A 25,366-nucleotide genomic window follows, 5' to 3' on the forward strand; every position below is an offset into this window, starting at 1 on the left:
CTTCAGGCTGTGTTCCAGTGGTGTTCTTGTCACTGCATCAGCCTCTACCCACTGAAAATACCCTGTTGGATTTCTCCTGAGAAATGGTTGTGAATGTTTTCAGATGTCCTGTCTCTGCTTCCCTTGATCTCCAAGAAGGCAGCAACTTTACAGCAGGTCCATTTTACTGTAACATGAAACCCTTTACACCTCCTTCTCAAGTGTCTCAGGTCCTGGGAAACTTGATGACGTCCTTCACCTGTCAGTCAGTGTTTGAACAGGATACCATTTTCAGAGTAAAGTATAACACATACAAACCACAACTGTCTATCTTCTGTGGTTTTGTGGAAAGTCTCACAATAACAAAGTGCAGCTTAACTCAACCCTATTGTTTAGAGTGGCAAACTGCAATGTATTACAGTAGGAAAATTTCTCAAGAACAGGCTCTTTTCTGTTCTATGACATAACAATTCATGGCTGTATCTGAGGCACCCATTGGCTCCCTAACACAGTGAATTTGCAAAATTAGAGATCATATGTAGAGAGAATGACACATTTTACAAGATGCTCATTAAATTTATCTATGCCCAACAATAGGTTTATTCAAGACACTGAAAGTCACTTGATGTATATGGCAGTGAAGTTTTAATACAGTAATGTTATAGGCAGTCATTCCTGTATCACTCCTGAATACAATAATGTAAAAACTCTTTCCCATAACTCTCTGTAAGTGCTATCATTAATAAAAAGATTTTCCATTATTACTGTAATTATTACTATGCTGTTTATGGGAAATTGGTCCTTGATATTTCACAAGTACCTTTTCACAACAGATTTTGACTACTGATACTGTCATTGAAACCTAATGTCCACTTGTCTCTGTCAGTGCTCATTACTTGATGTCTGCTATTAATCCAGTCTGACAGGATCCCACTTATTTAAGAAAGATTCAGGATCAGACTAAGAGTCTTCCTCAAGTGTTCCATTTTTTGTTTTTTAAATGGAACAAATTATTGAGCCAAACATTTTAAAGCCACATGATCACTTCTGTTCATAGCCCACTTCTGAACTTTATTATATGACTAATTGACAATTTGTTCTGTTATGTTTACTGAATGTTGAGTCTCTGTTTATGCACTATGCTGTAACATTGCAACTACATTTTCATCTATGAAATAAAATCATCTTTGAAGTGCTTGACAGTTAAAAATTACAATTGTGGCAAAATCAAGATCTAATATAAATATTACAGTGATATAAAATACACATCCCTTGGTCCAAATAGTCTGATAAATTGTAGGAGGAGTGACTAATGAGATATTCTGTATTCTTTTATTTTGTCTCTGAATATTTGAGGACTTTCAATTAGCTGCCTGACATATACTAGCAACCTTTTATAGACTTTTGAACTTCACTCTGAACCCTAGAGAGAGATGCATAGACTGTCTGAAAATTAATTTTCCATCTAGCCCATTGATCTCTGGTTATGGAGAATTCAAGGTATCCTTTATCAGAACTGTCCAATATTAAATCTACACACATCAAAAAAAGTTTTGTGTCACCACGGTGTGCAGAACTCCTGAAAATAGACATTGACTGTGGATATTGTATCACAGACACAGTCCCTTTTACTGTTCAGAGATATCAGTAAACTCACCCAAAGATGTAAACAACCATGCATGAGCAGCACCTATTAGACTGAGGGGGTCTGATAGCCAATCACGACCCGTCATTCCATGAAGAAGGGGTACACAGCTCCTGTTGTCTGTAGTTCAACCATGCCTAGATGGTAAATACCGTGCTTCGATTGTGTCCACATTGTTACTTTGTGCCAGGAAGGGCTCTCAACAAGGGAAGTGTCCAGGCATCTCGGAGTGAATCAAATTGTTTTGTTTGGATGTAGAGGAGATACAGAGAGAAAGGAACTATTGCTGACATGACTCGCTCAGGCCACGCAAGGGACACTACTGAAGTGGATGACTGCTACCTACGTATTATAGCTTGGAGGTACCCTGACAGCAATGCCACCGTGTTGAATAATGCTTTTTGTGCAGCCACTGCATGTCATGTTATGACTCAAACTGTGAGCAATAGGCTGCATGATGCACAAATTCAATCCCGACGTCCACGGCAAGGTCCATCTTTGCAACCGTGGCACGATGCAGCATGGTACAGATGGGCCCAACAACATGTGGAATGAACTGCTCAGGATTGGCATCATGTTCTCTTCACTGATGACTGTCACATGTGCCTTCAACCAGACAATCATCAGAGATGTGTTTGGAGGCCACCCGGTCAGGCTGAATGCGTTAGACACATTGTCCAGCGAGTGCAGCAAGGTGGAAGTTCCCTGCAGTTTTGGGGTGGCATTATGTGGGGCTGACATATGCCGCTGGTAGTCATGGAAGGCACTGTAATGGCTGTACAATATGTGAATGCTATCCTCTGACCAGTAGTGCAACCATATCAGCAGCATATTGGCGAGGCACTCATCTTCGTGGATGAAAATTCGCGCCCTCATTGTGCACATCTTGTGAATGACTTCCTTCAGGATAACGACATTGCTCGAATAGAGTGGCTAGTATGTTCTACAGACATGAACCCTGTCGATCATGCCTGGGATAGATTGAAAAGGGCTGTTTATGGATGATGTGACCCGCCAATCATTCTGAGGAGTCTACGCTGAAATGTCATTGAGGAGTGGGGCAATCTGGACCAACAGTGCCTTGATGAACTTATGGATAGTATGCCATGATGAATAAAGGCTTGTATCTATGCAAGAGGATGTGCTACTGAGTATTAGAGGTACCAATGTGTACAGCAATCTGGACCACCACCTCTGAAGGTCTCGCTGTATGGTGGTATAACATGCAGTGTGAGGTTTTCATGAGCAATAAAAAGGTCAGAAATGATGTTTATGTTGATCTCTATTCCAATTTTCTGTACATGTTCCAGAAATCTCAGAACTGAGGTGATGCAAAACTTTTTTCGATGTGTATATATTGGAATCTCAATGTGTAGTTACTTCCCAGTTACTTATGCTCTTTCTTATTGGTGATTGTTTAACGAATTTTAAAACCTTTTGTTGCTGGGGCATATAGACTGTGTTTTCAAGACTAGCATTGAAGTGCAGCACTCAAAGAGCTGTTCAGTGCAGTGCTCACTGAAGTCATGGCCTCAGACCTCATTACACTTTTGTGTTTATGGCCACTCCCTCTTTCCTCACAAGAGAGAACTTACTACCTCATAAGAGAGAACTTACTTCAGTTTACACATGATTTGGTATGTAGGACATTTGCAACTGTGATGCATGATAATTAATTTAGAAAGATCCATTTGAGTTGTACTAATTAATTCAAACCATGACTTGTTTTTGGAATTTAAACCCCCATCTTCTTCCCTCCTCTCCTTTGTATGTCACAGTTTCATACACTTGAAGATGGGATTTTAAAATCCTGAAAGTGGTCATGGTTTGAATAAATAATTAGCACAACTGAAGTGGATCTCTCTACATTCATTACTTCCACATAATTTTACAACGGAATTTTTTAATGTTTAAGGTTTACATCTTTCTGTGTTGCAGATTCTAATATTTTCAGTTAAAATAGACCAGGAGAGGCAAAAATCAGAACTTTTTATAATCAGTGAATATGAAGGAAAAGTAATGGGAGAATACTTTGGGGCTGCCATTAGCATTGTCGATCTCAATTCAGATGGTCTTGATGACATTCTGGTTGGTGCACCATTGCATCCTCCACTGGATTCTGGAAGAGTATATGTTTACATCAATAGCTTACAGGTATGGATGATGTTAAATGATATCAGTATTCAATAATCTAGCAGGTATGTGGACCTAAACATATAAAAAACTGTAACATGGCTGCTGTTAGCATTATCAAACTCAATCAGATGGTCTTGATGACATTCTGGTTGGTGCACCTTTGCACCCTCAATTGGATTCTATAAGAGTATATGTTTGCATCAATAGCTTACAAGAATGGATGATGTTAAATGATTTCAGTATTCAGTAGTCTAGCAGTTACGTAGACCTACACATATAAAGAGCTGTAGCATGGCACTAGGTGACTTACGGAGTTTCAAAGCCTCTTACTTCCTACTACAGTATCCTACAGGGCATCTGTGCTTCTGATAGTGCATATCTGCTTGCTGCTATTCTCATACCATGAAAAAACAGAAAATTTTTACTTTCAGTTATGACTTTCTGTATAGGGTGTCAGAAATAAGTTTGATAATGCCAATGTGATATCTCAGGGCAAGAAAAGAAAATTATACCATTGATAGGAAATTTAGTCTATGATTGTAACAGTACTCCACACTTTGGTGAATCCCTGACAGGTGGATAAATTCACAATGATCAGTTAAAGTGGGGGTAAGAGCTAGAGAAATCCATTGTATTTCTTGCTGGAGAAAAATAAATGAGAGAAGGGTAAGATAAAAATGAAGGGAGATCAGTGTTTTCTTGTTTACGTATTGAGTAACCCTGAAGAAGTTTATCACATGCTTGCAGAAGCATTAACTACAAAAATTCAAGTTATTACATTCATTTTTGTTCATGTAAGGTAATATAGTCTTTCATGATTTACAATGTATCCTCAGAGCTACATGAGAAGCATTGTATAGTGGAATATTGTTGATTGGTACTGAATTAATTGGTATCATGAGGTAGCTATTCTCCAGTCTTGTTTCAGTTGGCCTTAAAAAAAAAGAAGTGCTTTTGGATGTAAGACTCCCTCGTAAAACTGGAGTCACCAACATCAACTACTTAGGTGAGGAGTAAGCAAAACTGCTATTCCTCTTGGCACAAAAATCTGAATTACGAGAGTTGACTGAAAAGTAATGTCTCCACCTTCCTAACTTTTCAATAGTTGGCAGCATTGGTATGCAGCAGGTACTGTCCTGTTCCGGAGCTTCTTCATTACAGCTCCAGATGGTGGGAAGCCTTAGCATTAAATGATTGTGTTGTTACAGTGTAAAGTATGGAACCCTGCGCAGATGGTCGGTCAATGAAATTTAAGCAACATGCAGTCATTGAATTCTTGACAGCAGAGGGTGTCCCCCCAAAGGCGATTCATCAGAGAATGAAAGCTGTTTATGGAGACCCTGTTGATAGGAGTACTGTGCGTCATTGGGCAAGTAAGTTTAAAGATGCTGAGGTGGGAACATTTGACCTGTGTGACAAACAAAGAGCTGGATGTCCTCTGACAGCCACCACTGAGTTTCACATGCAAAATGTTGACAGATTGATTCATGATCATTGTATCACTCAGAAAGAAATTGCAAGCACAGTCAGCATTTCACAAGAACGTGTAGGTCACATTATTGCTTTGCTTGGCTATCGGAAGATCTGTGCACAATGGGTACCCCATATGCTGGCTTCTGAAATGAAAGTGCACAGACTTGAAGTTTGCCAGGAACTCCTCTCGCGTTGTGAGAGTGAAGGTGACATCTTTCTCCATTCAATTGTGACAGAAGATGAAATGTGGGTACACCATTACAATGTCATTACACTTCTGATGAAGACGTTGAGAGAACTGTGAGACTGTGGTTGTGGAAACAGTGTGTTGACTTCTTCCATGATGGCTTCAGTAAACCTGTTCATCATTGGCAGAATTGTATCCAAATGGCTGGTGATTATGTGGAAAAGTGAATATTGATAATTAAAGATCACATTCTAAGGATTATTCTGCATTTGATTTATTAAAATATTCCCATCCAAACCGAATTAATGAAGGTGGAGGCATTACTTTTCATTCAACACTCGTATATCTGTAGTTTACAAATTATAGTCCATCATTTCAGGGACGTATGCAGCAACCGTTCTGAAATTTTTGGTTTGTTCTGAATAGACAGTAAACTGGATCTGTAATTTAGGATGGTGGATTGTCATTGGGAGCTACTGAATATTATGCAGAAAAACTATACCTGTAACTTTACCATGAAATATAATAATCATCTTTCTCGTTTTATGGAGTAGAAAAGTTGAAATGGACAAGCTCCACCAAAAGGACCATAAGGCTTTCCTCTGTAATATCATGTGGAAAATAAACTGCATATTCTCCTTAATAAAGCCTTTCCATGAAAAACATCTTTTTTATCTTTATATTGCATTGACTGGGTGTCATGTATTCAGCATTTTGACCCAAAAACATGTACTGTGGACCTACCAAAAAGCAGATGAGATAAAAGAAACATTAGACAATGAGATTTTGTAGACTTCATGATAATTAGTGCTGAAATATCTATTCAACAGGATGATGATAGGGGAAAAAGTTGCTATAGGTTGGTGAAAAAAAAAAAAATCTTAGTACCTGTGTGAAGTGTTGCAAGAAAATAAAAGCTGATTTAAGTAAGAAAGGCAATACACACACACACACACACAATAGGCATATGTATGTGTGTTTGTGGCTATGTTTGTGTTTTTGAACTCTAACTCATGAAAGGATAACTCTAAAAGCTAGCAAGTTTTCTTTCTTTTCTGTGTGCCTATTCACAACTCAATGTTTCCACTTTTCTGTGAGTTGTCTCCTTTAATCCTCGAGTATTCACATCCTACAGGAACATAAAAACTAGTAAGTTAGCAACAAAGTGTAGTTTTTAGAAGGGATGTTCAATAAGTAATGCAACGCATTTTTTTCTAAAAGAAGACTGGTTATATTCAGGATTCCAATACACCATATTATTCCCCACTCTTTTGACAATAAAAAGCTATTTTTCGGCATAATCTCCATTCAATGCAATGATCTTATGCCACCTTACTGAGAGGGCCTCTATGTGCATGTGGCACCACTCTACTGATTGATGTCAGAGTCCATGTCTTACTGCATCAATAACCTCCCCATCCTCCATGTACTGCTCCCGTAGAGTACATCCTTCATTGGATCAAGCAGACTGGAGTTGGAAGGCATGAGATCCAGGCTGTAGGGTGATTGAGGAAGAACAGTTCAGTGAAGTTTTGTGAGCTTCCCTCAGGTGCACATACTTGTGTTAGGCCTTACACTGTTATGGAAAAGGAAAAGTTTGTTAGCATTTTTGTCACAGTGAACACATTGAAGTCATTTCTTCAATTTCCTGGTGGTAGTACAACATGCTTCAGAGTTGATCGTTGTACCATCAGGGAGGACATTAAACAGAATAGCCCCTTCAGAGTCCCAGGATACTGTCACTATGACTCTTCTGCCTGAGGGTGCGGCTTTCAACTTTTCCTTCAGAGGAGAAGTGGCGTGTCACCACTCTCTGGACTGCCATTTTGTTTCTGATTTGAAGTGATGAACCTATGTTTCACTTCCTGTGGTGATGTTCAACAAAAATTGGTGTTAATCAGCCTCACAATATGCAAGCAATTCTGTACAGATGTTCCTTCATTGCTCTTCATGATCTTCTGTTATGCGGTGAGGAACCCAGTGGGCACAAGCCTCACAGTACCCCAACTGGTGGTTGAGTGTGTCAGTACTACCAACAGAGACATCCAGTTGAGAACAAGGTTTTTGATTGTTATCCATTGGTCACCTCGAATAGGAGTGACCACACATTCCAACATTGCAGGAGTCACAGCTGTGGCAGGCTGGCGCACAGGAGATTGGACAGGATTTTGCGACTTCATTGTCATGATGATGGATGCCTCACCCAGCAACTAACCGCACTTTTGTTCACTGCCAGGTCTCTGGAGATATTCTGCAATGACAGCTCTCTGCTTGAAAAGCATCACCTTTGCAGACATCATTTCAAAGGCTATTTACAGTGCTGCCACCTATTGGAACTTCATGAAACTATAGGAGCTGAAGCAAGAGTATTCCACGATGTCCCACAATAAATTCTGCAGTTTTTCAACTGAAATTGGTTGGGGAAAGAAAAAAAATTGTTGCCTTACTTATACTTATTGAATGCCTCATGATATTTTTAAACATCTATACAAAATTATTTTTATTAAAATATACTGCTTTTAGGGACTCCTTTTGAAGTTAAGATGCAATTCTAATTATGTTTCACATACAGTAAAATTGTTTAATTCAGTGTCAGTTACAACAAACAATTCATAAAAATTAGTCATGCAACTTAATCAGCATCTAGAGAAAACCACATTTTTAGATCTTCTTAGAAAAAAGTAATGTGTTGTATTGTCTCTTACTTATTTGTAGCATTTGTACAATTGGTGAAATGCTTTCACTACACAGTGATTCTGATTTACAGAGACGATTTAAAGAAATTGGTGAAAGTCACAAAATAGTTGGTTCAGGTAGTCCTTGGTCCCGATTTGGTTCTGCAATATCAAACCTTGGTGACATAAACATGGATGGATTTCCAGGTAAACAAATTATTTTCCACAGATAAATGTAGCAGTTAGAGAGAATAAGAAAACAACAGCTGTAGTATTGATTCACTTACTGTGAATTTTTTACATTAATTATTTTATATTATTTATAGTACATTATATTATATTTACTATCTTTAGTTATTCTTCATGGGAGGCATCAGATAGTGTGTTGACTATCACAATAAGGCAAAAAACTGGTGAAAATAACAGAAGATAATTGTGATAAGAGTTGTGGAAGCATGAATAAAAGGAAAGAATAGAGGAGTGAGAAGAAAACAAAAGAGGAAAAGGGGAGTATACATAGGTTTCACATTGGTAGATTGTAGGATTCTGGGGCAGCTCTCCCAAAGTTCCATCATCTGAATCAACATTACTTCTATATCCTTTTCCACTTTTTCTCTTCTGCCCCTCCCACAACATCATCCTTAATTTATTAATTATTTTCCTCTATTTTCCATTTCAATCTAAATTTCATTTTTTCTTTGGGTTTTGACTTATTACTACGCACTTTTCACTATTTCCCCCATCTTTTGAGTCAAATTATCCATTGCTTTTGCACTTTATCAAGAGGAAACTCCTCCCTTCCCTTAAAGTGCTTTTTTTGACACTCATGCTTACTCAACCTGCCAAGTTTTCCATCCTAGAAATTCTCTTCACATGGGTCATTAGTGATTGTCATATCTCAACATTTAAAAAGATTAATATGTTACTGGAAAGTCCTTGATAGAATATAAATGACTGAAGGAGTAAAGTTACCATTCACTGTCTAGTTAAGGAATGAGGAGTCAACAGACACCTAATCGAGATTAAATTTGTTGAAAATTTTTCAGATAATGTTTTCCTTAGAGCTAATTCACAAAAACACAAACATACACATACATGGCTACTTTTTCCAGTGAACTACACTTTCCTTGTGCCCAGCCCATCCAACTCTTAAAAAGTTTTTTCACACTGCATAATTTATTACTAATTTCATGGAATCGCTACTGAAAATAAAAATATATTTAATAAGGATTTAGTCACTTACTTTGGTTCAGAAAAGTATCCATTATTCAAGAATCACATTTTTAATAACTTGACAGTAGCCATAAAATGTTTAACTAATAATGAAGTTCAAAAGAAGAAGAGACTAAAGTATTTATTGCTGGCCAACTACTTCTATCCCATTCACAAATGCACATATTTTTGTGTAACATCAAATAATGCAAGTATTGCAAACAATCTGTGTCTTGAACAAATTCACTGCAGTAATACGTTCAGTGTAAGTAAGTGCTGTAAAATGATTTTTCTATTTGATGATTCTGTGCTATACTAGCCAAGAAATATCATATCATCACATAGTTGAAGATCTTTTCACTATGAATCTATGGAATAAAAAAAAACTTATCTTATCTTGCTTTCTTTTTAACATGACTGTTAATTAACTGTCACAGTTTGTATAATATGAAGAGAGGATTTGTTTTCCTATTTTTATCTGAATGAATTTCACATTTGACCATTTTCATTTTTCCCTCTTCTCACTTTTATTTGTTGTCTTTTCCTCTAGATGCATTAATCTAGAGTAATTTTAAGTTTATTTAATTTATTCAACAGTATATTAGCAGTTTACTGAAATATGGATTTCAGACATTGCTGTTGGAGCACCATATGAAGATGAAGGTCGTGGTGCTGTCTATGTGTATATGGGTAGTGGTACAAGCAAGACAGGACTGAGAATGCCTTATTCACAGCGCATAGCTGCCTCTGAACTCAGTCCTTTGTTGATGGGTTTTGGGATTAGCATCTCTAGGGGTTTTGATGTCGATAACAACCACTACAATGGTAAGACTTCTCTCTTCTATACAAGTGTATCTAACAAAGTTAGCTAGTAGAAATAACATGTAAAAGAATAACTGTTAACATTCTATTAAGGCCTCAATATTAGAAATGGTTACTCTATAAATGGGCATTTTCTGTGAAGCTTAGGGAAATAAAATTAACGAAAACACTCTCAGTTTCTACAGCACTGTTTGAACACAGACACATTTTATTGTTATTAGAGCCACTGCCGCATGAGCTACATATAAAATAAATTTATAGCAATTTTGAGGATTCGTTTAAAAGTATATAATTGCATCACTAGGTAAGCAATTGGCATAATGGAATTCAGAAAATTTTCACCTTACAGGAAATGTTGTTATTCCTGAATGTAATATGTTGATTCATGGTCGATGAAAGAAAAATTAGCAGGACACTCATAAAGTAAACGGTTTCTTTGCACAACACTATACTACACAATACACGGTCCTATTGCATATATCTGTCCTTTCTTTCATCCAATTTGTAAACTAGTTTGTTCAGCCATCTTAAGAGACCCTCGTCTTTTGAGTAAACTGCAAACAAGAGCGCAACATCACATTTTTTACGCCAGCAGTGCATTCACAGGAGTGACTGTTTTGTTAAGTGTCATAAACAATCTTATACTCAGGTGGGTGGCTGAAGTCAAGCATTTGGAATGCTAATCACACTTAACAAACTGAAATAAAATGTTACTGGAAAAAAGTTACACTAATTTGAAAATAAAAGTAACAAGTAACTTTCAAGATTTGGCACTGTAAATCAAGGTTGCTTGCCTATCAAATAGGAGTATAATAGAACAACAGTAACTATACTAGTAGCGAGAATAATGCAATAATGAATTCTTTTTATATACCATTTTCTATTATGCACATAATAGATCTTTGCAGCAACAGAATTACTTGGGGTGAACCTAAGTGTTAAGTGTTAACACAACACCGAGTCATTTATAGTTGTTTTTTGTTGACTTTACAGATGTGGCCATAGGTGCTTATGGATCTGGGCATACTATTGTTCTACGGTCATACCCAGTAATAACATTGCTGCCACAAATACTTGCACCCAAAGTTATCTCTATCAATGATACAAGCTTCAATATATCAGCCTGTATAGGCTACCGTGCACAGTATCCACCACCGATGGCTCGTAAGTAACTATTCTTTTCTTTTGCTCTTATTCTGTGCGTACACTGGAATGAATCAAGAAACAAGCTATCCAAGTTGTCACCCACTTATCAGTGGATTTTCTATTTAGGAAATAATGATCTCCCCTCATGTACATGCCATATTCAGTCCTGGATTTCTCATCAATGTAAATAAAAATAGAAGTAAAAGAAATAATATTAACAAAGGAGAACCTTGAGGGTTAACAGCAAGTCAGTACAGTGTGAGATCAAGCTGGACATTTCATAAGCCATTCTGTGTATATTTTACAATTATCCCTTTGTACATTCTAGACAACTGGTTGAACTCTTCTCACTAAATGTTGTTATATCCACTCATCAGATGGTTCAGTGATCCAAGAAAGTGCCTCAAATACTTAGGAATCTTACCCACTTCTACCATATTCATATAGTTCATACATTCCAGGAAGTTAACTCCAGTTTCAAGTTTGCTCTCCACTAATGCTAAATTTTCTCATTGGTCACTGAAGAGAATTTTGCTGAAGTGTACAAATTAATAAAGGAAGAGTGGAGTATATCATACCAGCAGTGCTTTGTGCCTGTCTGCACATTGTTCAAATCATTCAGTGTGTAGGAGAACATCACATTGATAAATTCTTTGCTTTTTATAGGTACCACAGACCTTGACCTAAGAGCATCCCATGCCTAATGGCGTATAGAATATCTAAAATAAAAATTTCCGAGTGAAATGTCTCACTATGTTACAGCAATTTTACGTAAGAAAAAATATGACTTTTCAATAACGATGAAAGTGCAAGTGTTAGAATAATAAAATTCAGTTTTCCAAGGACAGAAATATGGCGGATTCCTTTGCCAAAAAAAAAAAAAAAAATGTTAATATGAGTAAAATTGAGCTGTCAGAAAACAGTTGTTGGGAAGAGCTACATAGAAAAATACCTCCCTAAATGCCAGAAGAGCTTCAAGCTATCTTTCACTTCAAGCTATCTTTCCAAGCAGGAACACTTGAGATTTGTTAAGCATATCTTGGAACACTGCCAACTTTATATGTTGCAAGCAGATGCTCCCATATGATCAACAAGGGTGTAACATTTTTCTGGATTAAAACCAGATGCAGATCTCTAGCCAGAAAGTAATTTTCAGTCCATCTTGACCAGTTTTGTAGGAAAATCTGTAACACTTCTCTTTACTGGTCACTGTCATCATCATTTCTCTTTATCCAGCATCAGGCCAGGTTGGGGCATTTGTGGTACTTCTCCACTTTCCTAAGTCTTTCCACCATACTCCTTCTTCAGCTATTTTGTTCCAGTCCAGATTCCTTCTCCTTAAACTTGTGTTTACTGAGTTGGTCCATCTTGCTCTAAGTTCCCCCTTGCTCTCAAACTTGACCTCCATCATACATTTTGGTACTCTTCCATCTCCTATTCTCTTGACATGTACAACCTGTTTTAACCTGTTCTTTTCAATTCTTTCATTATATTTTTCTACTCCAATTTTATTCCTAACATCTTCATTTCTCACTCTGTCCCTCCTTATTTTCTCTAACATGCTTCTTAGGAATTTAATTTCACTGGCGTAGATTCTACTCTCCTCTCTTCTTTCACTGTTCAGATCTCCGATGCATATCTCTTTATAGTATAAAAATATTTGTGGCAAAATATATAACACTCATCTGTAAAATTTTCTAAGTTGTTTCACTTTTTTGTGCACTATCAACATATTAGGTTAATAAAAATTTATATCAATTTCTAGGAGTGCGAGTGAAGCTCCATGTCACCTCCAGTGAAGGAAGAGCAAAGTTTCTAACAGACGAGTCTGGCATGGACACTAGCGTGACATTCTCAGCTGAAGTCTATCCAGACAAAGCAACATGCAAGCCTTTCACCATTTCAATAACGGTAAATTTGAGTTATATTCCATTCCTATGTACACAATAGCTTTAAAAAAAAGAAAATGCAGCACTTATTGAATCCACTGGTCATATTTAAACTTCTACTCAGTTTTTACCACAAAAAGTTATTTCTGTTAAATACAATCCAGAGCACTGACAGTCAGTTACTTCATTCATTACAGACTCATGTTGAGGAATTCTACAAACCAATTGACATTACAATGGAGTTTGATCTGGACAAAGAAAGAAAACGAAGGGCCATACTGGATTACAGTAAGTAATTAAATAATGTTTGTGTATCCCCACTGTAATTGTTTCATTTAGTTTCTTAACATTAACATGACCATTGTTTGGTGGCTATACTGGTTTCAATGGACTAGTCATCATCAATAGCCTATAAATATTTCTTGGTTGATGGCTGTGTCAAAGCACACTATGATTCAATATAATGTTGAGGCTCCTACTAGAGTCTACTAAGATAAACTTCAAAATGAAAAGTAAAGTGCTTACTCATTCTCTCAGCCAATAACAATGAAAATATGAACAAAAAGTTATGCTGAACCTGATTCACAATTGGGAAGTCACTGTAAACCCTGATTTGTTATTCCATTCTGAAGTTTTTTTTATCATGTATTGTGGTCCACTGTGCCTCTAGTGGATGGACATCACAAATGATAAGTGTCATCCAACTGCAGATTTTCTCATGTATTAAAATGACAAGTTGGGGAGTCCACCTCTGGACCTATTTTGATGACTGGCATATTGACCAACATCTTCACTGTACAGTTATTTCATTCTATAATTTCACAACCACATTCACAGTTTAAGAACAACAACACTTCCATAAAGTAATGTTAGAAAGAAACGTGGCTTATATTGTCCATCATTCAGCCATAGAATCCATCAGAGAAGGATTAGGTATGCAATAACAACAATTATTGACCTATTCTGAAGGGTCTAACAAGTAATAAAAATTATTTTAAGGGCAAATTAAAATCATATCTGTAAGATAGATTGTCTTACTACAGGAAGGATAGTTAAATAATTGTTTGTGTATCTTACTGCAATGCAAAGTCTTACTACATGAAAGATAGTGAAAGAATTGTTTGTGTATCTTACTGCAATGTAAAATCTACAATTTTAAATTCAGACATCATTTTCAGAATATAGAAGCCACTTTGAGGAAAACTGTGAAATTGCTAGCAACAATCTTAATAAAACATTGAAAGATGGGAAATACGGAAGCGTCCGATCCCACCCGTCTGCTTTGACCCATGACGTCACAAATATGGCGGAAACAAAAACAAATACACACACTTTCCACAAGAAGCCTAATGACACTAACGGGACAAGTGCGGGAAATGGGGTGTTTTGGGTGGGGGCAAACTAAATATAAACAAATTTAGATGCCTTGCGTAGCTACAACGTGTAAGTGAAGACAGCCATGCATGAATGCCTACCCACCTCCCCAGGGGTCGTAACCTCTGCAACCCATAGAAGATAAAGATGCTTCAGTAGCTGATTAGTGTTTTTTGTCTTTTAAAAAAAAAAAAAATCTCACGGGATAGAACGAACAGATCAGAAAGATAAATATAATAAACTAAAACAGAAATTCGAGGAAACAGATAATTAAAATAAGTAATAAGTGTTTTTAAATTAAAAAAAAAATCTCACGAGATAGAATGAACAGATCAGAAAAGTAAATAAAATAAGATAAAACAGAACTGGAGACAGCCACACTCAAACCAAACTCCGCGCCGTCATGGCGTCACACACGACAACACCCTTACGTCACGGGTCAAAGCCGACGCGTTGGATCGGATGCTTCTGTCAACCCGAAAGATGTATCTGATAAAACTTTTGACATGTTGTACATGATGAAAAGTGGTTATACACTCGCACACACACACACACACATATCCATCCGCACATACAGAGACACAAGCAGACATGTCTGCTTGTGTCTGTGTATGTGCGGATGGATGTGTGTGTGTGTGTGCGACTGTATACCTGTCCTTTTTTCCTCCTTTTTTCCCCCTAAGGTAAGTCTTTCCACTCCCGGGATTGGAATGACTCCTTACCCTCTCCCTTAAAACCCACATCCTTTCATCTTTCCCTCTCCTTCCCTCTTTCCTGATGAGGCAACAGTTTGTTGCGAAAGCTTGAATTTCGTGTGTATGTTTGTGTTTGTTTGTGTGTCTATCGACCTGCCAACACTTTCGTTCGGTACATCACACCATCTGTGTTTTTAGATATGTTTATAAAATTATGTGGATCTGTCAGTTTATAGAGCCATTTCAATTCTAGTTAGTGAAGACATTTGTGCATTCATCAATTACATCACCACTTTTGAGCATTATGGATGCCTCATATGAAACACAAAAAGTTGATCGCATTTTATTTTTGCTTACACAATAAGAACAAACAGCAATTTCCCCTTCATGTAACACAGCTACTATGACACTCATAGTGTATGGTTTCTTCATCCTCTCTTCTCTCCCCAATCAATTTGTAACGCAGAGATTATTACTAGTAGTCTAGTATCTTTGCTGTTATATTTCATTATTAATTCTTACATCTATTGCTACCTTATGAATCTTCACTCCTACAATTTTTTGAAATATGTTTTTCTTTTATTTCTGTGACCATACATCCAGAGAAGAAGCTCTCACAATCTAGGACTTCAGAGACAATGGTTCACTGATGTTTCTTTTCTTTGGTGCCATAACAGCTGTTTCAGTTAGGGCAAATTAAAACATTTTTTTTTTCTTTCCTTTCATTTCATTAACAGCCATCATTAGTAACTTTTGTGTTCAAAGTGTAGTCACACACTGGAAAAAATTCTATGTAATGTAATTTGAATATGTTTAGTGACATCACTGGAACATTCTGAAGTCACCATTTACAATGTGCATATTTGTTTTTTTTTGCACTTAGGTAACATAACAGAGTGTAGAGTTAATTTAGATGCTGGTAAAACGTTGTAGCACCAAAAATTTGCATTCTTACAGATGACTCTTTCTGCAAGACATGTCCTACAATTGATCCAGATGCTTCACGGAAGTTACTCACAACTGTGCACACTGCAAATGGCTGTAAAAATGTTGAGAACTGCATCACTGATCTTCATTTGACTGCATTTCTTCATAATATTACGTAAGTTTTTATTCACCATGGATGATATATACACTGGAATTGCTTCATCTCTTACACATAGTATTCAAATACTCATTTAAATACTCAATTACAGATGTCTAGTCATACATTTTGGATTTTGACATACGTTCACTACCAGTACATCAAAATGCTACTTTATATTATAAAATGGATTTTCAGTCAACCAGCTATACAAGTTTTTTTCAAATAATTTCCGAGATATGGACATGCTGAGGGTGCAATTTTGGAACAATCATTTAAATTTTCCCCTAGTGTTGTGCAAGTCAATATTTCCTCTTGTTTGAAATTCTTTTACACTTTGTTTAATGTATAGTGACAAGACATATACTGGTATAGACAGGTTTACAACTGAGAGTATCTTAAGTTTTATAAACAAAGGTCAACAGTGATCTCATCGTCCAGCCCTAGACATTTCTCTTATGCCTATTTTTTGTTTCTTCAATATGTCACTTACATGTGAAGAGTGCCCACATACCAGCAGCCGATAAGAAATGTGAGACTCGAATGTTCAAAATATGTCAGTCTCATATATTCAGAAGTAACTACACCTCTCAATTTCCAAATTCAAGATGTAGGGTTGGCCATATTAACATAAATCTTAAACACAGACATGCCAATCAGCTTTATGTAGTTTATTTTTAGTGAAAACTTTAAATTTATGAGTAGCAATAATTACAAAATAAGAATGAAAATAACTTAGAAATGTAAAGCAAAAATATAAAACAGAATTTTATTAAATTTATAATATAAATTTTATGAAATGTTTAAAATACCAATCAGACAATTCTGAATCAGTATCATTTGCTGCCCTGCTATCACTCAATTCCTCGTTGCTCAGTTATTTGTGCAGAGCATCATCCTCTGTACCATCTAGTGCATTCGATATTGAACTTTTTTTAAATGCCTGTTGTAGTCTGATTTGGGACACACTTCCATGCATCATCAGTTCGACATTTTACACGTCCTGTTGGTGTCAGTTGTATGTCATTTTCCAAAAGCCAATCCATGTACATGCATTTAAGCTTTTCCTTAAATGGTTTATTCAAACAGTTGTTGAATGGTTACAGAATTGATGTCATCCCACCTGGAATTACTGCCAAGTCCATTTAGCTTTCTAATAATTTCTGTATTACTGCAGGTGTTTTATGACCTGTGTACACATCTGACACCAGCACACTGTGTAAATGAAACATTATGCCAGAACAGTGATTCCATACAAGTCTATTCCATTCCATCATTATGTTCTCCAAAAAACACTCACTTTAATTTACTTGTACAATCACAGTTTTTGGAAACACTTCTGATTTCACTTAAGTCTTTTGCTTGAAAACTATGAACGGGGGTATTTTGTGCCCATCTGCTGTGCAAGCAAATTTGGCCACATTCCCTATCTAGCCAAGAAGGTATTGGTTTTCAGTGTGCAGCCTGATTATGAAGTGCTGAAATTCCATAAGCTATTTTTCATAATTTTTCAGCAGCTTCTGCACCATTGAAGTTCACCTCAAAAGTGAAAAACTTCAGCACTCCACAAAAAGACCAATTTAGTTGTGGCCAGCCTTAAAATTTTTGATTTTGTGCACTCAAGCAATTTCATTTGCCACAATTTTTAAAATTCAGCATTCACAGGCAGACATTTCTGACACCGTTCCTTAAGAAACTCATTTAAAATTACTTCAAGAGCACAATATTGACCACATTTTGGCCCACTAAAGACTTTCCTGCTCATAGAACATTCAAAGAATTTGTCGCTTTGCAGTTACCATCATTGACGTTGCTCTCGCCAATCCTGTGTTGCAGACCTGCAACACAATTAGAACTTTTTCTGCAAAAGAAATAAATTCCTTCTTGAATTTGGCACTTTAATGAAAGAGCTTCATTATAGTTCACTAACACCAGCCTTCACAAAATTCGATGAAACAATTCATGAAACCAGAATGAGCCACAGATTACCAGCTCATGCAAGAATCCTAAAGTTGTATGCACTGTTGGTATTTATGAAAAGAAATTTATTTTTGTTGCTATGAATATTTGAAAGGCTGCTACATTTGGAGATGAGCAATACTGAATTTCTGTTTTCTGCATTGGGTGATGTATTAAAACACAATAGTTTAGATTTGAGAAAGAAAAAACAAAAAAGAAGAAAAAAGAAGAAATTGTAGATTTGTCTTTTTCCTTTTATTTTGTATTTTTACTAACACTGAAATCTATCTTTGTGCCTGCAAAGCATGATTGTGTAGCAATGCTTATATTTGGCAGCAAAAGTTAGTTGTGATGGTTCCTAGCACCATTTCTCAGAACTTCTGTTTTTCACTTGATTGTAAGCCACAGGCAGTTTTTTGGAGCCCGAAAATTGGAAAAAATTGCAGCTTAGATTCAGGTGCTTACAGTAATGATTCAAATCTTGTGAAAAAAATGATTAATATAAGTTAGGACTGAAATATGAACATAAATGTACACCTTCATAAGAAAAATTATGACTTTTGTGTTCTTCATTAAAAATTTATCGAAAGGTCCCATACAAGAATCTAGAGCTGTTACATTATAATATACACAATATTCCAAATTATCCTGTTTTGCAATCTTCATTATGAAATTGTGTCTCAACTTTAAGACTCAGATGACATTCAATTACTCCAAATACTGTGAGGTATATTACAGTACTCACTGTGTGCAAAAAACTGCAATTGTTCTTCTATTCACTTCAGGCTGCTTTCTGTGTTCAAATATCATTACTTACAACATAGGTTTCCTTTTCTTGGATCCTCATTCACACAAATCTAAGAAATGTATAAGCAATAAAAGTCATTAAGGAAGCTAAAGTTTCTGTTGCTTCATTGTCAGTGATAAATGTTTTATTCAAACATTGGAGCTTTTGGACTTCACAGACCACATTTTTATTTTTCTTATGTTTATTTTGTTTCTCCACAGAGATCCAATTACCTTGGGAACAGCTGCTGCTTATAATGTGTCAGTTGACATTTCTGTAACCAATACAATGGAACCTGCTTTTGTGACAAATGTCTACGTTTCACTACCACCAGAAGTGTCATTGGTACGTCTCCCTCATAAATGCCAAGAAGATGGGACATCACCTGTACTACTGACATGTAGTATTGGAAACCTCATTACAGGAGAAATGGTAAACCCTTCAAATATTGCTTCTTTAAACAAATTGTTTGTCATAAGATTGCCAATTTTGTTTAACTACCAAGTCAGACACATACATAAAGGAATTGTAAACTTACTCAAACAACTAGGAATCTTCACCATAATATTGCATTACATTCTTTCTCTTATGTCATTTTTTGTTGAGAATTTTTGATTGGACAGAATGAAGAAAAAAGATATCACAAGCATAATATAAGAAATAAGCATAATTTGCACATAGAGTCTTGCTTTTTAATGCTCTTCCAGACAATTTCAAATCCAGTATTAGTGGCCTAACTACATTTTAAAAATATTTGAAACAGTACCTTCTTGAAACACAGTACTATTTCTTAAAGTAATTTTAAAAATATTTGAAACAGTACCTTCTTTAAACACAGTACTATTTCTTAAAGTAATTTTATAATAATGTATGATTGTATAGTGTATTGTAAAATGAATATTACATTCCAATCACCTATTTGTCTTTATAACTGAAAATAATAATACTTGCACATTCTTCACCATATGTGAAAGATATCTATATCCACATCTCTACTCTGCAAATCGCTGTGGAGTGCACGGTAGAGAGTACTTCCTATTGTACCATTTATTAGAACTTTTTCTTGTTTCATTCATACAGGGAGTGTGGGAAGAATGATTGCTTAAATGCCCCTGTGCACATTGTAATCTTGTCCTTGTGGTCTTTACAGGAGTGATACATAAGGGATTACATTATGTTCATAGACTGTCCACTTAAGACTGAGTCTCAAAATTTGTAAGATAGTTTGTTGATCTCAGCAAGTGTCTGCCATTTCAGGCCCTTCAGTCTCTTTGTAACACTCTCTCATGGGTCAAAGGAACCTGTAACATTATGTGCTGCCCTTCTTTGTACATGTTCAATATCATCTGAGAGTGCTGTTTGGTATGGATCCCACAGACTTTGTGTACTCATTTCATTTTCTCACCTAACCTATTAAAATGAACCTATCTGAAGACATCAAACACTGTCTCTCTCCAAACATACTACCTCATGCTGTATACAGATGACTATAGATACACTCTCAACTACTTCTCCTTTAAGGGGAAGATATATAAAGAAATGTATATGTACAAAAAAATCTGCAGCACAGTGATTGGCTCTCACATCACACCTGTAATCATCAACCCATTTATCAACTTATTTATAGGCTACTTCGAGAAATCCTTCTCTACCATCCAAAACTACAGTCCCCTTACATGGTTCATGTTTATCACATTATCTCCAAGACCTAGACCTAAGGTCAAGGCATTATAATTCCTTTATTAAATTAACATCTTCTCTACTATTCATTCCACCTGTTCCTCTTCAGGTCAAGACATCTTTTTATTTATTTTATTTATTTATTTATTTATTGTTCCGTGGGACCACATTTGGGAGAAGTCTCCATGGTCATGGAACGAGTCAATACATGAAATTATAACACGATTGTAGAAACAGATAAAATGAAATATAAGAAACATATTCAGGCGACAAGTCGTTAGTTTAAATAAAGAAAATCAAGAATGTAACACTGGAATTTACTTAATTTTTTATCTCTTCCAGGAGGTCCTCGACAGAATAGAAGGAGTGAGCCATGAGGAAACTCTTCAGTTTAGACTTAAAAGTGTTTGGGCTACTGCTAAGATTTTTGAGTTCTTGTGGTAGCTTATTGAAAATGGATGCAGCAGAATACTGCACTCCTTTCTGCACAAGAGTCAAGGAAGTGCATTCCACATGCAGATTTGATTTCTGCCTAGTATTAACTGAGTGAAAGCTGCTAACTCTTGGGAATAAGCTAATATTGCTAACAACAAACGACATTAAAGAAAATACATACTGTGAGGGCAATGTCAAAATTCCCAGACTATTGAATAGGGGTCGACAAGAGGTTTTCGAACTTACACCATACATAGCTCGAACAGCCCGTTTTTGAGCCAAAAATACCCTTTTTGAATCAGAAGAATTACCCCAAAAAATAATACCATATGACATAAGCGTATGAAAATATGCGAAGTATACTACTTTTTGTGTTGAAATGTCACTTATTTCAGATACTGTTCTAATGGTAAATAAAGCGGCATTTAGTTTCTGAACAAGATCCTGAACATGGGCTTTCCACAACAGCTTACTATCTATCCGTACGCCTAGGAACTTGAACTGTTCCGTCTCGCTTATAACATGCCCATTCTGTCTGATTAAAATGTCAGTTCTTGTTGAATTGTGGGTTAGAAACTGTAAAAACTGAGTCTTACTGTGATTTAGCATCAAATTATTTTCCACAAGCCACGAACTTATGTCATGAACTACATTATTTGATAATGTTTCAATATTACACACAAGATCCTTCACTACCAAGGTGGTGTCATCAGCAAACAGAAATATTTTTGAATCACCTGTAATACTAGAAGGCATATCATTTACATAAATAAGGAACAGCAGTGGCCCCAGCACCGACCCTTGGGGAACGCCCCATTTAACAGTGCCCCATTGGGACTGAACATCATTACCACTCTCAATATTGCGGAGGATTACCTTCTGCTTTCTGTTCTCAAAGTAGGAGGCGAACCAATTGTAAGCTACTCCCCTTACTCCATAATGTTCCAACTTCTGCAGTAATATTTTGTGGTCAACACAGTCAAAAGCCTTCGTTAAATCAAAGAAAACACCTAACGTTCGCAACCTTTTATTTAATCCGTCCAAAACCTCACAGAGAAAAGGGACTATAGCATTTTCAGTTGTTAAGCCATTTCTAAAACCAAACTGTACATTTGACAGCAAATTATGTGAATTTAAATGCTCCAGTAACCTTGTATATACAACCCTCTCGATAACTTTAGCAAACACAGATGGCATAGAAATAGGTCTATAATTGTCAACATTATCCCTGTCTCCCTTTTTATAAAGTGGCTTCACTACCGAGTACTTTAATCGGTCAGGAAACCGACCACTCCTAAAGGAAAAGTTACAGATATGGCTAAGTACTGAGCTAACATACGTGGAACAATACTTCAGTATTCTGCTAGATACCCCGTCATATCCATGAGAGTTCTTGGTCTTTAGTGATTTAATTATTAACTCAATCTTCCTCTTGTCAGTATCATGGAGGAGCATTTCAGGTAACAGTCTCGGAACACTTTTTTCTAAGAGCGCTATATGATTCCCTGTTGGGACTAGGTTTCTATTTAGTTCACCTGCTATATTCAGAAAGTGATTATTAAGTACTGTACATATATGCGACTTATCAGTAACACGGACATCCCCACTACGCACTGATTCTATATTCTCGACCTGTCTCTGCAGACCAGCCACTTCCTTTACGACTGACCATATGGTTTTAATTTTATCCTGAGACTTAGCTATTCTATCTGCATACCACATACTTTTTGCCTTCCTAATAACTTTTTTAAGCACCTTACAATACTGTTTGTAATGGGCTGCTGCATTTAGATTTTGACTGTTTCTAACGTTTTGATATAATTGCCACTTTGTTCTACAAGATATTCTTATCCCTTTAGTCAGCCACCCAGGCTGCCTGTTTGTGCTAGTACCCTGTTTTGAACGTTCTAACGGAAAGCAACTTTCAAAGAGCACGAGAAAAGTCTTGAGGAAAGCATTATATTTATCGTCTACTGTATCAGCACTATAAACATCTTGCCACTCTTGTTCCTTGATAAGGTTTACAAAAGTCTGTACAGCAACTGGATCAGCTTTCCTAAAAAGTTGGTAACTATATTTAACATGTGTTGCAGCACAAAAATCTTTTAGACTTAAAATTTGTGCATCATGATCTGAAAGGCCATTCACCTTTTTGCTAACAGAATGCCCTTCTAATAATGACGAATGAACAAAAATATTGTCTATGGTTGTTCTACTGTTCCCTTGCACTCTCGTTGGAAAGAATACGGTTTGCATAAGATTATATGAATTAAGGAGGTCTACCAGCATCCTTTTCCTTGCACAATCACTTATACAATTAATATTGAAGTCACCACATATAACTAACTTTTTGTATTTCCTATAAAGTGAACCAAGAACCTCCTCTAGCTTTAGCAAAAATGTTGTGAAATCGGAGTCTGGGGATCTATAAATAACAACGGTAAGAAGTTTAGCTCCACTAAATTTAACCACACCTGCACAACATTCAAACACCTTTTCAGTGCCGTACTTTGAAACATCAATTGACTCAAATGGGATACCGTTTTTCACATACATGGCTACTCCCCCACACCGCAAAGAGCTCCTAGAAAAGCTGCCAGCCAACCTGTATCCTGGTAAAGGAAGCCTCTGAATTATCTCCTTATTTAAGAAGTGTTCAGATATACCAATAATTTCAGAGTCAACATCTATAAGCAGTTCACTAACTTTATCTCTAATACCTTGTATATTTTGATGAAATATACTAATTCCCTCATTAATCGGATACCCAAGCTTTGTGGAAAGTGGTTTCTTTGTTAGAGAGACTTCCCTTAAGCAGGAATACCTATCAGCTGACTTCAATCTAAAAAAGGTACAGCTCTAACACCCACAACTACCGGAATTTTCCCATGAGTGATCCCACCACCCCCACCTATGCTGTCACCTATAAGTTTTGCCAACCTCCCCTTCCCATACCTGTTGAGGTGCAGGCCATGTCTAGTGAAACCCGTCCTACTGATAGACTCCACCGACACCACTGAAATGTGACTCATGCCTTCTGTCATCAGCGCACCCCCAAGTCTCATGTTATTACGCCTGACGGCTGTATTAAGATGAGGCCGATCGTGACGCTGAAACAGTTCCACGAAATGCACATTCGTGTTGCCAGTCTGAGTGGCTATCTTTTCCAGGTCACCATCTATGTCATACTCCCCATCCCTATCAATACTATTACCAGCCCCACCCACAATCACTACCTGATCCTCTTTAGTAAAATCCCTACATAACCCCCCTATGTTAAAAGTCACCTGAGCCAATCCTGCATTAGGCTTCACAATGCTGGTGACCTGGTACTCACTCCCCAAAACTTCCTGCAACTGCTGGCCTACACCTCTACCATGAGAACTACCTAACAGCAGAACCTTCTTCTTTCTCTTAGACTTTGCAACTGTCCTAGCCACCGTAACTGCTGAGGTCTGCTGTATACTTCCTACATCTACAGCTACTAGAGATTCCTCTCCACTAGACTCTGACAGTTGGTCATATCTATTACAAACACCAATAGTAAAACTATCTGAAAATCTCCTTCTCCTAGCAGATCTCTTGCCAACAGCCAGCTCCCATTCCCCAACCCCCTTCTCCCTCCTCATCCTATCTAGCTCCTCCTGTGCGTTTTTCAACTGCACCTGAAGGGCACAGATCTTACGCTCCTGCTCCTCTATCAACTTACTCTTGCTACATAACCTGCAGTTCCAGGAGAGGATCTCACCAGAATGCCCACTGGCTTCCCCACTGCATTCCCCCCAGTGAAAATACTTCGAACAAGTCTCACACCGCAATCCACTACTCACGAACCTACGGCAAAGCCCACACTTCTCACTCATGGTAAAATTTTACAATTATTGAAACAAGAAAACAACTTTATCTAAGTTCCGCTACTACAATAAGAAGATGTTAAAAACTGACTACAATTATCACAAACTTGCTCTACAAGTGAAGTAACTACTATTATTGACAGTATTAATCAACAACAAATGAGAATATAACAAATACTAACACAGAAAGAAAATCAAACGTCTAATGACAGTAACGAAACTGAAAGCAGTTCGCAAAAATTTCTTCTGAAGTTATTTCACCGGAAAACACCACGAACACCGGTTGAAGACTACTAAAGTTCCTAAATAAACTACTATACACAAACAATTAATT

General features: G+C 36.8%; 1 protein-coding gene across 2 annotated transcripts in view; it reads left to right on the top strand.

Annotated features, from left to right (window-relative positions):
• LOC124615564 (integrin alpha-PS4-like) overlaps positions 1 to 25,366 on the top strand; it is a 176,951-nt gene that overhangs the window by 103,122 nt on the left and 48,463 nt on the right. For both annotated transcript variants that reach the window (XM_047143542.1, XM_047143541.1), the window contains exons 9-16: positions 3,563 to 3,778; positions 8,188 to 8,302; positions 9,938 to 10,132; positions 11,123 to 11,293; positions 13,041 to 13,186; positions 13,362 to 13,452; positions 16,191 to 16,335; positions 19,285 to 19,495. In XM_047143542.1, the coding sequence (XP_046999498.1) occupies positions 3,563 to 3,778; positions 8,188 to 8,302; positions 9,938 to 10,132; positions 11,123 to 11,293; positions 13,041 to 13,186; positions 13,362 to 13,452; positions 16,191 to 16,335; positions 19,285 to 19,495 (1,290 nt within the window). The remainder of the gene's footprint in view (positions 1 to 3,562; positions 3,779 to 8,187; positions 8,303 to 9,937; positions 10,133 to 11,122; positions 11,294 to 13,040; positions 13,187 to 13,361; positions 13,453 to 16,190; positions 16,336 to 19,284; positions 19,496 to 25,366) is intronic.

This window comes from Schistocerca americana, chromosome 5 (assembly GCF_021461395.2).
Source record: "Schistocerca americana isolate TAMUIC-IGC-003095 chromosome 5, iqSchAmer2.1, whole genome shotgun sequence".
Taxonomy (NCBI): domain Eukaryota; kingdom Metazoa; phylum Arthropoda; class Insecta; order Orthoptera; family Acrididae; genus Schistocerca; species Schistocerca americana.